The following is a 14,635-nucleotide window of genomic DNA, read 5'->3' as shown; positions in this document are numbered from 1 at the left end:
TTTTTGGGTCGTCCAAAAATAAAAAATTTCTAAAAAATCTGTGTATTGCTCTAAAATTTTCTAACTTTACCCAGTTGATAAACAAGTCAAAAGTAGTAAATCCTCCAAATTTCACTGTTTGGAGACTAAAACTACAAAAGTTACAGAATTTTATAGAAAATGACAGAAACTTTTGGGTCGTCCAAAAATAAAAAATTTCAAAAAAAATCTGTCTCTTGCTCTAAAATTTTGTAACTTTGCCCAGTAGATAAATAACCTAAAAGTAATAAATCCTCCAAATTTCACAGTCTGGAGACTAAAACTACAAAAGTTACATAATTTTATAGAAAATGACAGAATTTTGTGTTCGTCCAAAAATGAAAAATTTCTAAAAAATCTGTCTCTTACTCTAAAATTTTGTAACTTTGCCCAGTTAAGAAACAACCCAAAAGTAGTAAATCCTCCAAACTTCACAACTTGGAGATTAAAACTGCGAAAGTTACAGAATTTTATAGAAAACGGTAAAATTTTTTGCGTCGTCCAAAAATAAAAAAATTCTAAAAAATTTATTTCTTGCTCTAAAATTTTGTAACTTTACCCAGTTGATAAACAAGTCAAAAGTAGTAAATCCTCTAAATTTCACTGTCTGAAAATTAAAATTGCAAAAGTTACAGAATTTTATAGAAAATAACAGAAATTTTTTGGGTTGTCCAAAAATAAAAATTTCTAAAAAATCTGTTTTTTGCTCTAAAATTTTGTAATTTTGCCCAGTAGATAAACAAGTCAAAAGTAGCAAATCCTCCAAAATTTCACTGTTCGAAAATTAAAATTGCAAAAGTTACAGAATTTTATAGAAAATAACAGAAATTTTTTGGGTTCTCAAAAATAATAAAATTCTAAAAAATCTGTTTCTTGCTCTAAAGTTTTGTAATTTAGCTCAGTTAATAAACAAACCAAAAGTAAGAAATCCTCAAAATTTCGCTGCCTGGAGATTAAAACTGCAAAAGTTACATAATTTTATAGAAAATGACAGAAATTTTTGTTGGTCCAAAAATGAAAAACTTCTAAAAAATCTGTCTCTTACTATAAAATTTTGTAACTTTGCCCAGTTGATAAACAAGTCAAAAGTAGTAAATCCTCCAAATTTCACTGCTTGGAGATTAAAACTGCGAAAGTTACAGCATTTTAATAGAAAATTCTGAAAATTTTTGGGTCGTTCAAAAATAAAAAATTTCTAAAAACTCTGTCTTTTACTATAAAATTTTTTAACTTTGCCCAGTTAAGAAACAACCCAAAAGTAGTAAATCCTCCAAATTTCACAGCTTGGAGATTAAAACTGCGAAAGTTACAGAATTTTAATAGAAAACGGTGAACATTTTTGGGTCGTCCAAAAATAAAAAATTTCTAAAAAATCTTGTCTATTGCTCTAAAATTTTGTAACTTTACCCAGTTGATAAACAAGTCAAAAGTAGTAAATCCTCCAAATTTCACTGCTCGGAGATTAAAACTGCGAAAGTTACAGCATTTTTATAGAGAAAATACTGAAAATTTTTGGGTCGTTCAAAAATAAAAAATTTCTAAAAAATCTGTCTTTTACTATAAAATTTTGTAACTTTGCCCAGTTAAGAAACAACCCAAAAGTAGTAAATCCTCCAAATTTCACTGCTCGGAGATTAAAACTGCGAAACTTACAGCATTTTAATAGAAAATTCTGAAAATTTTTGGATCGTTCAAAAATAAAAAATTTCTAAAAAATCTGTCTTTTACTATAAAATTTTGTAACTTTGCCCAGTTAAGAAACAACCCAAAAGTAGTAAATCCTCCAAATTTCACAGCTTGGAGATTAAAACTGCGAAAGTTACAGAATTTTAATAGAAAACGGTGAACATTTTTGGGTCGTCCAAAAATAAAAAATTTCTAAAAAATCTTGTCTATTGCTCTAAAATTTTGTAACTTTACCCAGTTGATAAACAAGTCAAAAGTAGTAAATCCTCTAAATTTCACTGTTTGTAGATTAAAACTGCAAAAGTTACACAATTTTATAGAAAATGACAAATTATTTGGTCGTCCGAAAATGAAAAATTTCTAAAAATTCTTGAGCTGTCATTGTAAAATTGAGACGTGTTTTATAGCACGACTTAAAATTCATTATTATTTTTATTACTTTAATTTTTCACGTCACGTTCTAACATCCGCTGTTCAATAAAATGACGTACTTTCTAATATCGTAGACGTCAGAATCGAATAAAATGACTTATTAAAATTATAGACAGTTTTCTCTGATGTAACGTTATTGTTTATCGAACACTTTCATAACATAATTTCTCTTTACTATATCTATAAAAATAGTAAAAAGGAATTGTTACTAAAACTGCATTTCCCTCAACTAAAAAGCGGAAAATATCTAATAACCTTTAAGGAAATATTTTCATGATTCCGGTCACATTCATATTTTTTTTTGACTCTCTAAATTAGCTTGATTAGCGACATTCAATGAATTTTCCTGCATTTTCGGCTCTTCCCTTTTACTGGTTCAAATCTTTTCGCTTTCGCTGTTCCAGATTTATTAAAAAAAATGAAGGCAAATTGTGCAGGAATATGCAACATCGTAATTTCGACCCAAACTATAATTAAATTAATTAGCCAACAAATTAAAACGAAGCGTTTTTCACAAAATCCGCTCTTTACACATAAACACTTTCGATGTTTTCTGTATAAAATTAGATAGTAATTTATGTTATCCACAGCGAGCGTGTTTGCGGAAACTTAATCTAGTACAACGCACTTTTATCGAATTGAACTCAAATTCAAAAACACCACCTTCGGAGGGTTTTTGACTTAAATCTCGCTGATAATGACCGCCACGAGATGTTTGTAAACACTCGAGATACAGAATGAAGTTCTTCCGGAGTCAAGGTTACAACAGAAATGTTACGTTTTAGGAAACCGCACGGATTAAAATGCAGATTTCAAGATTGAGATTTCCTAGGAAATCGCCGAAGGACGATCTGTCGAAAATCTACATGGTCAACTGATTTTTTGTGTAAATAAATTTTGATTTGGCATTTGCGAATATTCTTTGTGTGCTAGCGGGAAGTATTTTTCACACGAACAGCTTGTCACATTGTGCTGAGGAAGGTAATGAATGAATAATCAATTTAACATGTGGTATGACAACACGAATAATAAGTGCAATTATGATAAATGTGCTTGTCTGTGTCAACAACTAAACCGCAGGCTTAGTGAGATGCTAATAATTTTTGTTTCATAACTTTAAATGCTTTTTGTTGTAATAATTATGGAGTTTTAACAGCGCACCTAGTTAATGCGGTTTCGTGACATTTTATTAATTAGATTAGAAACAAAACATGTTAACATGAGCAGTGAGATATTCGACTCATTTCGATGTTTTCATAATTATAGTAATTTATTGTTCACTTTGAGGCAACTTTCTTAACCGCAATGTTTTCTATATTAATCTATGTAATTAATAAATTTTTTAATTATTGTTTAGATCGATTGAAATGTTTTTTGCTCGGTTTTATATTACTTAATTAATAGTTTTTAACTTGATATTAAAAATTGATTCGAATTCCTGATGGTTTATAAAACCAGAAACGCACGACTATAATATTGGGCGCATACAGTCAAAGAAGCTCTGTATTGTTGGTTGTCTACAGTTAAATAATTTTTTGTAAATTTATTTTAGTGATAAAAAAAACCTTATCTAATGTGGTTTTTTCTTAAAGATCACAGTCTAAAAATATTTAAAATATGTTTATTCATAATAATTTAATAAACATTTTCGCCACAGGAATGTCAAATTAAAACTATGAATTCAATGGAAAATCGCACGTTTCGTCCCAATAATAATTATAATTAATTATATAATTTTAACTTCGCACAGCCTTGAGTAAAAAGTCAAAGGAAGTTTGGCTTTTTCATTTTACTCGGAACCAGCTCAGTTACATTTCTGCCAAGTAATAACAGGCCTATTCTGATAGTTGTTATTGCGAAATGAATCATAAATCAGTTTATGATGATTTCCTCTAAATTGATAAAGCCTTGATTTTGTCAATGTTAACATAACGAATATGCAATTTTATGCATGAAAATTTTCCTGTTGTAACGCGGGAATCGATAAGGATTATTTTATATTTTAATTGTTGGAGTTTTGGCTCTGTAATTGCGCTTATAGTAGTTATTATTATGAAAAAAAGTGGAGGTAATTGGGTTCTGAGTAACCACTTCAGGGAATTAAGGTACACGTAAAAATGACGTATTATTTGTTGTTCGGAAATGAATTGTTTTTTAATAGTCGCTCTTTAATTTACATAAACTTTAATTAACAAATGTAAGAATGAGAATATCTACAATTATTATCTGACCTTAGATAGAATTTTATGGGTTGATAAATTATTGTCCTTGCATGTTCTAGTTTTTGACCTACATCTTAGAAACGTATTTTCTTAAAATATTATTAAAATATAAACTAAGTGTGCAACAAAATAAGCATTGAAATCTTTGGATTTTTAATTTTTTTTCCTTGGACCATTTCATAGATCAAACCTTGGGATTCCGATTTTGTTGAAATGCTTTTAATTCTGCGATAGTTTTAGCTTAGATTATAGAAATTTTACTGTCAGGAGATTAAAACTGGCAAAGTACATACATAAGAATTTTATAGAAAATAACAGACATTTTTGGGTCGTCCGAAAATAAAAAAATTCTAAAAAGTCTGTTTCTTGCTTAAAAATTTTGTAATTGGGGCCAGTTGATAAAAAAGTCAAAAGTAGTAAATCCTCCAAATTTCACTGTCTAAAGATTAAAACTGCGAAAGTTACAGAATTTTATTGAAAATGACAGAAATTTTTGAGTGGTCCAAAAATAAAAAATTTCTAAAAATGTTGTCTCTTGCTCTAAAATTTAGTAATTTGGCTCAGTTAATAAACAAACTAAAAGTAGTAAATCCTCCAAATTTCTAGGCCTGGAAATTAAAACTGCGAAAGTTACAAAATTTTATAGAAAATAACAGAAAATTTTGGGTCGTCCAACAATAAAAAATTTCTAAAAAGTATGCCTCTTGCTCTAAAATTTTGTAATTTAGGCTAGTTGATAAAAAAGTCAAAAGTAGTGAATCCTCCAAATTTCACTGTCTGGAGATTAAAACTGCAAAAGTTACAGAATTTTATTGAAAATTACAGAAATTTTTGAGTAGTCCAAAAATAAAAAAAATTCTAAAAAATTTGTCTCTTGCTCTAAAATTTTATAATTTGGCTCAGTTAATAAACAAACTAAAAGTAGTAAATCCTCCAAATTTTACTGCATGGAAATTAAAACTGCGAAAGATACAAAATTTTATAGAAAATAACAGAAATTTTTGGGTCGTCCGAAAATAAAAAATTTCTAAAAAGTATGCCTCATGCCCTAAAATTTTGTAATTTAGGCTAGTTGATAAAAAAGTCAAAAGTAGTAAATCCTCCAAATTTCACTGTCTGGAGATTAAAACTGCAACAGTTACAGAATTTTATTGAAAATGACAGAAATTTTTGAGTAGTCCAAAAATAAAAAAATTCTAAAAAATTTGTCTCTTGCTCTAAAATTTTGTAATTTCGCTCAGTTAATAAACAAACTAAAAGTAGTAAATCCTCCGAATTTCACTGCCTGGAAATTAAAACTGCGAAAGTTACAAAATTTTATAGAAAATAACAGAAATTTTTGGGTCGTCCAACAATAAAAAAATTCTAAAAAGTATGCGTCTTGCTCTAAAATTTTGTAATTTAGGCTAGTTGATATAAAAGTCAAAAGTAGTGAATCCTCCAAATTTCACTGTCTGGAGATTAAAAGTGCAAAAGTTACAGAATTTTATTGAAAATATCAGAAATTTTTGAGTGCTCCAAAAATAAAAAATTTCTAAAAATGTCTCTTGCTCTAAAATTTTGTAATTAACCTCAATTAGTAAACAAACCAAAAGTGATAAATCCTCCAAATTTCACTGTCTGGAAACCAACACTGAAGTAGTTACAGAATTTTATAGAAAATGACAGAAATTTCTGGGTCGTCCGAAAATGAAAAATTTCTAAAAAATCTGTCTTTTGTTCTAAAATCTTGCAATTTCGCTCAGTTAATAAACAAACTAAAAGTAGTTAATCCTCCAAACTTCACGGTCTGGAGACCAAAACTGCAAGAGTTTCAGACTGTTATAAAAAATGCCAAAAATTTTTTGATCGTCCGAAAACGAAAAATTTCTAAAAATTTTCTCTTTTGCTCTAAAATTTTGTAACTTTACCCAGTTGATAAACAAGTCAAAAGTAGTAAATCCTCCAAATTTCACCGCTTGAAGATTAAAACTGCGAAAGTTACAGAATTTTATAGAAAACGGTGAAAATTTTTGGGTCGTCCCAAAATGAAAAATTTCTAAAAATGTTGCCTCTTGCTCTAAAATTTTGTAATTTAGCTCAAGTTAGTAAACAAACCAAAAGTGATAAATCCTCCAAATTTCACTGTCTGGAGACCAAAACTGAAAAAGTTACAGAATTTTATAGAAAATGACAGAAATTTCTGGGTTGTCCAAAAATAAAAAAATTCAAAAAAATCTGTTTCTTGCTCTGAAATTATGTAACTTAGTCCAGTTAATAAAAAAGTCAAAAGTAGTAAATCCTCCAAATCTCAATGCCAAAGTTACAGTGTATAAGAAATGACGGACATTTTTGGGTCGTCAGAAAATGAAAATTTGTCTGTCTCCTGCTATAAAATTTTGTATTCTTTTTCCTCATCTTCAAAGATAAGAATTTTTTTGCCATTTTGAAAAAAAATTGAGTTACTTCAACGAGCTGCACTTATACAGTGCCAATTCGACCTTGTTTTTGCCTGAAGATTCCAGAGTTCAACAGAATGATAAAAACCGACCTCAGAAAGTCATCTCTGCCATCATCATCCCACAAATAAATCAACAGACAATCCATATAAGGCTCCCCATATGACATATTAAATCGTCACAACCCTGCGGATGTCGTCAACAAAACAAGCCATGACATCATTATTTGTGATGATGCTGGACATTCCCCGAACACCAAACCACACTTCCAAGACAAAAGTCGCAGGTTCCTCTGTATCATTATTTATAAATAGAACAACAATTCATATAATCACCGAAAGTAACACTTTTCAACGCGCGAAAAAGACCAACCGATGACCCACAACCAGGCGGTTATTTCTTAATCGCCCCAAAATAGATTTGAAGAAACGTGTTTAATCACAATCTAATTTTACACGGAGAAACTTTTCAAAGGAGGCGCGCTTTTTTCATGGAAGGGGAAATCAGCGACGTCAAACGCATGTCATCTCCGCGGCTTTTATATTTAGTGCGCTGAAATTGCTTTTCGCCATAAGCAGAAGAGAAGCGACTTGCGGCGAAGTGGCTTAAGTTGTTGCGCGAGATTTTTCAAAGTTTACAAACAAAATGAGAGTGACGTGGGCGGTTTTTTTTTCTTTGAGCTTTCTGGCTGCTATTACTGCTCTTCCTGGTGAGTTAATTACTATAATTTTTTAATCAAGGCCGGTTCCTTTTATTCCTAGTCAATAACAATATTTCTAGTCATTTAATTGGAGAATTTTCTGACTTGGGCGAGTTTCTTATCGGGACCTATTAACCTTATTGCTTGAAGATTCTTCATGATCATGACACATGTTTTTAGAAGCAATGGTAATGCAAGGTTTTGCGACACTACCAAGAACTTTTCAATGATAATAAACAGTTATTTAGACCCGCATTAATAAATTGAAAGCATACAGGAAACACTAAATAGTGGTTGTTGTCATTACATTCTCATTATAAGATAATAGTTATGCAGGTACAAACGCGCTTTTATAATTGGAAAGGATATTGATTGGGCCCCAATATGGCACACCAAGGCTTATGCAAAAAAATATTTCAACGGAAGGATGTCAACGCAATTGTGTCATTTTTAAACAAAACGAAATTATCGCTGACCATGAAGAAAATTGAATAAAAATGCAGCAGAATGCTGTTTGACAACACTCCCAGACCGGCTCATGAAATTATCTCGTTAAATAAACAATTATCGGCTTTAAATAGACGCACGTAAAACCGGTAATTTGTAAAAAGATTCGCTGAAAAACATTCCAGAAGAAGTTGAGCGATAAAACGAAAACGCTTTGTTCGAACTAGATTTACCGGGACTTTACACCTGTAAAATTGAAGTTTTTTTTTATTTATTTACATTAAAAAATGGCGAGCGCAGTTTGCAACAACAACGTAAATAATCGTCCTGGAAAATTGAACAAATTACCTTCGAAACGTAATTTATGCAGCAATAGAATTCGTCCATGAAAAATAATTCCACGGTGCAATAAAACGGATTTATTAAAATTGTTTCTCAATTCTCAGTTTGAAAATTACGAAATTCACAAATTGGGTTTATTTTTGTATCTTTTAAACGAAATCTGTAAAATTCGTAGAGAAATCCGCTTATTTCAATGGTAAATGACGATTTTTCGTAGATTCTGGCCGTTTTCTGGATTTTATTTGCAGGGTAGAGATCGAAATCTACCAGTTTTTATAAAGATTCAACGGCTAAATCGCGCGAAAACAGCAGAAATCTCCACGAAATGTGCAAAATTTGTAGAGAAATTCGCTTATTTCGATCGTAAATGACGATTTTTCCTATATTCTGGGCGTTTTCTGGGTTGGATTCGCAGAGTAGAGCTCGAAATCTAAAAAACTAAACTAAAAAAAAATTCTAAAAAGTTTGTATCACGCTCTAAAATTTTGTAATTTAGCTCAGTTAATAAACAAACCAAAAGTAGTAAATCCTATAAATTTTACTGTCTGGTGATAAAAAGTGCCGAAGTTACAGAATTTTTTAGAAAACGGCAAAAATTTTTGGTTCGTCCGAAAATAAAAGAATTCTGAAAAATTTTGTCTTTTGCACTAATATTTTGTAAATTAGTCCAGTTGATAAACAAGTCAAAAGTAGTAAATCCTCCAAATTTTACTGCCTGGAGATTAAAACTGCGAAAGTTACAGAATTTTAATTTAAAACGGCGGAGATTTTTGGGTCGTCAAAAAATGAAAAATTTCTAAAAAATTTGTTCCTTGCTCTAAAATTTTGTAATTTAGCTCAGTCGATAAACAAACCAAAAGTAGTAAATCCTCTAATTTTTACTGCCTGGAGATTAAAACTGCGAAAGTTACAGAATTTTATAGAAAACGGCGGAGATTTTTGGGTCGTCAAAAAATGAAAAATTTCTAAAAAATTTGTTCCTTGCTCTAAAATTTTGTAATTTAGCTCAGTCGATAAACAAACCAAAAGTAGTAAATCCTCTAATTTTTACTGCCTGGAGATTAAAACTGCGAAAGTAACAGAATTTTATTGAACGGCGGAAATTTTTGGGTCGTCCGAAAATGAAAAAATTCTAAAAAAATCTGTCTCTTGCTCTAAAATTTTGTAATTGAGCTCAGTCGATAAACCAACCAAAGGTAGTTAATCCTCCAAATTTCACTATCTGGACATTAAAGCTTCGAAAGTTACATAATTTTATAGAAAAATGTTAGAAATTTGAGTTGTCTAAAAATTAAAAAATTCTAAAAAATCTGTCTCTTGCTCTAAAATTTTGTGACTTTGCCCAGTTGATAAACAACATAAAAGTAGTAAATCCTTTAATTTTTACTGTCTAAAGATTAAAACTGCGAAATTTACAGAATTTTATAGAAAACGGCGGAGATTTTTGGGTCGTCAAAAAATGAAAAATTTCTAAAAAATCTGTCTCTTGCTCTAAAATTTTGTGACTTTGCCCAGTTGATAAACAACATAAAAGTAGTAAATCCTTTAATTTTTACTGTCTAAAGATTAAAACTGCGAAATTTACAGAATTTTATAGAAAACGGCGGAGATTTTTGGGTCGTCAAAAAATGAAAAATTTCTAAAAAATTTGTTCCTTGCTCTAAAATTTTGTAATTTAGCTCAGTCGATAAACAAACCAAAAGTAGTAAATCCTCTAATTTTTACTGCCTGGAGATTAAAACTGCGAAAGTAACAGAATTTTATTGAACGGCGGAAATTTTTGGGTCGTCCGAAAATGAGAAAATTCTAAAAAAATCTGTCTCTTGCTCTAAAATTTTGTAATTGAGCTCAGTCGATAAACAAATCAAAGGTAGTTAATCCTCCAAATTTCACTATCTGGACATTAAAGCTTCGAAAGTTACATAATTTTATAGAAAATGTTAGAAATTTTAGTTGTCTAAAAATTAAAAAATTCTAAAAAATCTGTCTCTTGCTCTAAAATTTTGTGACTTTGCCCAGTTGATAAACAACATAAAAGTAGTAAATCCTCCAATTTTTACTGTCTAAAGACTAAAACTGCGAAAGTTACAGAATTTTATAGAAAACGGCGGAGATTTTCGGATCGTCAAAAAATGAAAAATTTCTAAAAAATTTGTCCCTTGCTCTAAAATTTTGTAATTTAGCTCAGTCGATAAACAAACTAAAAGTAGTAAATCCTCTAAATTTTACTGCCTGGAGATTAAAGCTTCTAAAGTTACATAATTTTATAGAAAATGTTAGAAATTTTTGAGTCGCCAAAAATGAAAAAATTCTAAAAAATCTGTCTCTTGTTTTAAAATTTTGCAACTTTGCCCAGTTGCCCAAACAAAATAAAAGTAGTAAATCCTCCAAATTTCACTGTCAAAAATTGCCAAAATTACAGAATTTTATTATATTTATTATATTAATTAACGGCGACAATTTTTTTGGTCGTCCGAAAATTAGAAATTTCTAAAAAGTCTGTTTCTTGCTCTAAAATGTTGATTTTGAAATTACCAGTTTTTATCAAGATTCAACGGCTAAATCTCGAGAAAACTGCAGAAATCGTCGAGAAATTCGCTTATTTCGATGCTAAATGACGATTTTTCGTCCATTCTGGCCGTTTTCCGGCTTGAATTCGCAAAGTAGAGCTCGAAATCCAGAAAACTACCAGTTTTTATCAAGATTTACGGCTAAATCGCCAGAAAACAGCCGAAAGATTCTGTTTAAATTGGCCCAGTCTTTGCGTACCAAAATCGGTCCGCCATTTAAAGAGTTCTGGACTTACCAAACTCAATCAAACTAGTTTTTCTTGTTAGAAATAGCATTCTTATCACTGCGACATTGAAAAGTTAAAAGCTCGACGATAACCGCATTGCTTGCAGCTAATTAACCACTCAACCATCGCGATTATTCCAGGCATCCGCCAGGATGATTTGATAACCATTCCTGGTCGTTTCAGCCTCGTCAACGGTTCATCGAATCACGTTAACAACAATGCAGAGGTCAATAAACTGCATTGCTTTCATTAAAACTGACCTACAACGCCCATTGCAAAAACCTTCTTAATTCACAACAAAGTTGTTTTATTATCATAACGTTTTCGATGATTATATCAACGCACGTGACCTCTTAGATATGAAAAATTGCTCGCCGTTGGCAGATTTTCCGATATTGATAGTGGAACGTCCTTGCATGGTAGAAAATTCGTGTCCCATCCATAAATGCGGATATTACTAAAGTCGTGCTAACGCTGAGTCATTTTGTTGTTTACTCATCTGCAATACCTGATCAACCTTGAGCAAGTTCTATTTTTAATGAAATGGATTTCAGCGAAGCAGGATCCACGAGAAGAGGTCGAATTCATCCCGCTTGAAGAGCAAAGCGGGGAGACAGGGGTGGAGATCCAGCCATGGTTCGGGAACTTTGACGGCCTCTTTGAGAGCGTCGCAGGTAAATTACTATATTTAGACTCAGGACTATCGTGGGATTAATTACCCAGCACCCACAATAATTAATTCTATATAAAAATGGGTGTCCATGGTGGAATTTCTGAGTACACCATGGCGTTCTGTGCCTGCGTCACGGGTGCGTACTTCTGCTTAATCACCCATGATCTTATTTTTTTCCAGGAATCATGGCCAGGATGCGCCAACAAATGGACTATTTCTTGCGGCAGCTTCCCTTCCGGAACAGTACCATTGGTAGCTCACCCTTCCCGGAGTTCGCCGTGGGTATTCCCGACATCGATTTGAGCAAAGGAAACACGACTTCAGTCACCAAGGTACGCTAATTAAATTCTCGGCACCTTGACAAACAATTATTTTAGGTGATCGACGGTCACAAGGTTGTGATTAACGAAACTGAATATAAACAAGAAGGAGAACACGGCGGCGCCTTCTTCAAAGTGCGCATTATCGACGTCCTTCCGGACAGCAGCGAAATGACCACGGAGAAGAACTCAGAAAGCATCACCAACCCACCTAGAGATCCCGAATCCGTCGAAAACAGCTTCGAAAACGAAATCCCGAAAAACAGACAGATTGAGGTTGGTAAAAATAAAGCCCCCGAGAAACTCCAAGTCGCTTGAGATCTGCATGAATCCACATTTTTTTTTAGTATTTTACTACGATTTTACGTAATAGTATTCAGGCCTTGAGAACATGTAAAACCGCTAACAAATAAAGTTCTAGGTCTTGTTACGCGACAGTTTTACTAGTGACTAACGCTTCTGTGCTGCTAACTCTCTAACTTTTCAGTGTTTCTTGCACTACTTCATTTCTTTGCACTCTTTCTCTCCAGGAAATTGAGACTTTTGAGCCGAGAACTTCCCCCTTGCTGCAAGTCCGAGACCCGTGGGCGTCTTTAGAAGCTTTTGAGAGTTTCGAAGACAATGCGATTGATTCTCGACCTGACTTAAGTCGAGACACTTATGTTAATCAGCTCCTGGCAGATGCCGGAGCGCCACGGAACCCAGACGCGGAAGTTTTCAGTGATGTGGAGCTTGTCAGTCCGACGGGACCACAACGATTTCAAAGAATGATCGACCCGAGATAAGAGGTCCTTTCATCAGACTGACACTTTTTATTCATCACTTGCCAAAGAATCTCGTTATTTATTATCATTGCTCTTTGTACTAATGTTCGTTGGTAATGGCTATGACTATTTATTTTTTATACAGTAATAAATTATTGTCTTTACTAAGATTTGTTTTTGTGCGTACCTGTGACCTAGAGAGCACAAAAGGCGGCGTGGAAACGCATACTGAAAGTGCATTTGTATGCACCACCTGAAAACCTTCAGCGCGCGGGTATTTGTTAGCTACCAAAGTTAGTCACTTGCTCTAAAATTTTGGAATTTAGCTCAATTTAATAAACAAACCGAAAGTAGTAAATTCTCTAAATTTCATTGTCTGGAGATAAAAACTACGAAAGTTACTGAATTTTACTGAAAACGGCGGAAATTTTTCGGTCCTCCAAAAATGAAAAATTTCTAAAAAGTCAGTCTGTTGCTCTAAAATTTTGTAATTTAGTTCAGTTGATAAACAAGTTAAAAGTAGTTATTCCTCCAAATTTCACTATCTGGAGATTAAAACTGCGAAAGTTACAAATTATTATAGAAAATGACAGAAAATTTTCGGTCCTTCAAAAATGAAAAATTTCTAAAAAATCTGTCTCTTGCTCTAAAATTTTATAATTTAGTCCAGTTGATAAACAAACCAAATGTAGTAATTCCTCCAAATTTCACTATCTGGAGATTGAAACTGCGAAACTTACAAAATATTATAGAAAATGACAGAAATTTTTCGGTCCTCCAAAAATAATAAATTTCTAAAAAATTTGTCTCTTGCTCTAAAATTTTATAATTTAGTCCAGTTGATAAACAAACCAAAAGTAAGAAATCCTTAAAATTTCGCTGTCTGGAGATTAAAACTGCGAAAGTTACAGAATTTTATAGAAAATGACAGAAATTTTTGAGGTGTCCGAAAATGAAAAATTTCTAAAAAATCTGTCTCTTGATCTAAAATTTTGTAACTTTACCCAGTCGATAAACAAATTAAAACTAATAAACCATCCAAATTTCAAGGTCTGGAGTTTAAAAGTTACAGAATTTTATAGAAAATCAGACATTTTTGGGTCGTCCAGAAATAAAAAAATTCTAAAAAGTCTGTTTGTTGCTCTAAAATTTTGTAACTTAGTCCAGTCAATAAACAAGTTAAAAGTAGTTATTCCTCCAAATTTCACTATCTGGAGATTAAAACTGCGAAAGTTACAAAATATTATAGAAAATGACAGAAATTTTTCGGTCCTCCAAAAATGAAAAATTTCTAAAAAATTTGTTTCTTGCTCTAAAATTTTATAATTTAGACCAGTTGATAAACAAACCAAAAGTAAGAAATCCTCAAAATTTCGCTGTCTGGAGATTAAAACTGCGAAAGTTACAGAATTTTATAGAAAATGACAGAAATTTTTGAGGTGTCCGAAAATAAAAAATTTCTAAAAAGTCAGTCTGTTGCTTTAAAATTTTGTAACTTAGTCCAGTCAATAAACAAGTTAAAAGTAGTTATTCCTCCAAATTTCACTATCTGGAGATTAAAACTGCGAAAGTTACACAATATTATAGAAAATGACAGAAATTTTTCGGTCCTCCAAAAATGAAAAATTTCAAAAAAATCTGTCTCTTGCTCTAAAACTTTATAATTTAGTCCAGTTGATAAACAAACCAAAAGTAAGAAATCCTCAAAATTTCGCTGTCTGGAGATTAAAACTGCGAAAGTTACAGAATTTTATAGAAAATGACAGAAATTTTTGAGGTGTCCGAAAATGAAAAAT

General features: G+C 31.7%; 2 protein-coding genes across 2 annotated transcripts in view; one reads left to right on the top strand and one right to left on the bottom strand.

Annotated features, from left to right (window-relative positions):
• Positions 1–14,635, bottom strand: part of LOC148166555 (ATP-binding cassette sub-family G member 1-like) — a 42,478-nt gene that overhangs the window by 23,503 nt on the left and 4,340 nt on the right. The gene's annotated exons all lie outside the window — the stretch shown is intronic.
• Positions 7,345–13,007, top strand: LOC148166557 (uncharacterized). The gene is made up of 5 exons (XM_088049376.1): positions 7,345–7,505; positions 11,637–11,756; positions 11,936–12,087; positions 12,133–12,351; positions 12,606–13,007. The coding sequence occupies exons 1-5, from the start codon at positions 7,442–7,444 to the stop codon at positions 12,858–12,860; spliced, it is 810 nt and encodes a 269-aa protein (XP_087905502.1). The 5' UTR covers positions 7,345–7,441; the 3' UTR covers positions 12,861–13,007.

This window comes from Gnatocerus cornutus, unplaced genomic scaffold (assembly GCF_029298725.1).
Source record: "Gnatocerus cornutus isolate USDA-ARS CGAHR unplaced genomic scaffold, icGnaCorn1.1 ctg00000023.1, whole genome shotgun sequence".
Classification (NCBI taxonomy): Eukaryota; Metazoa; Arthropoda; class Insecta; order Coleoptera; family Tenebrionidae; genus Gnatocerus; species Gnatocerus cornutus.
This window is presented reverse-complemented; position numbering and strand designations above follow the sequence as displayed.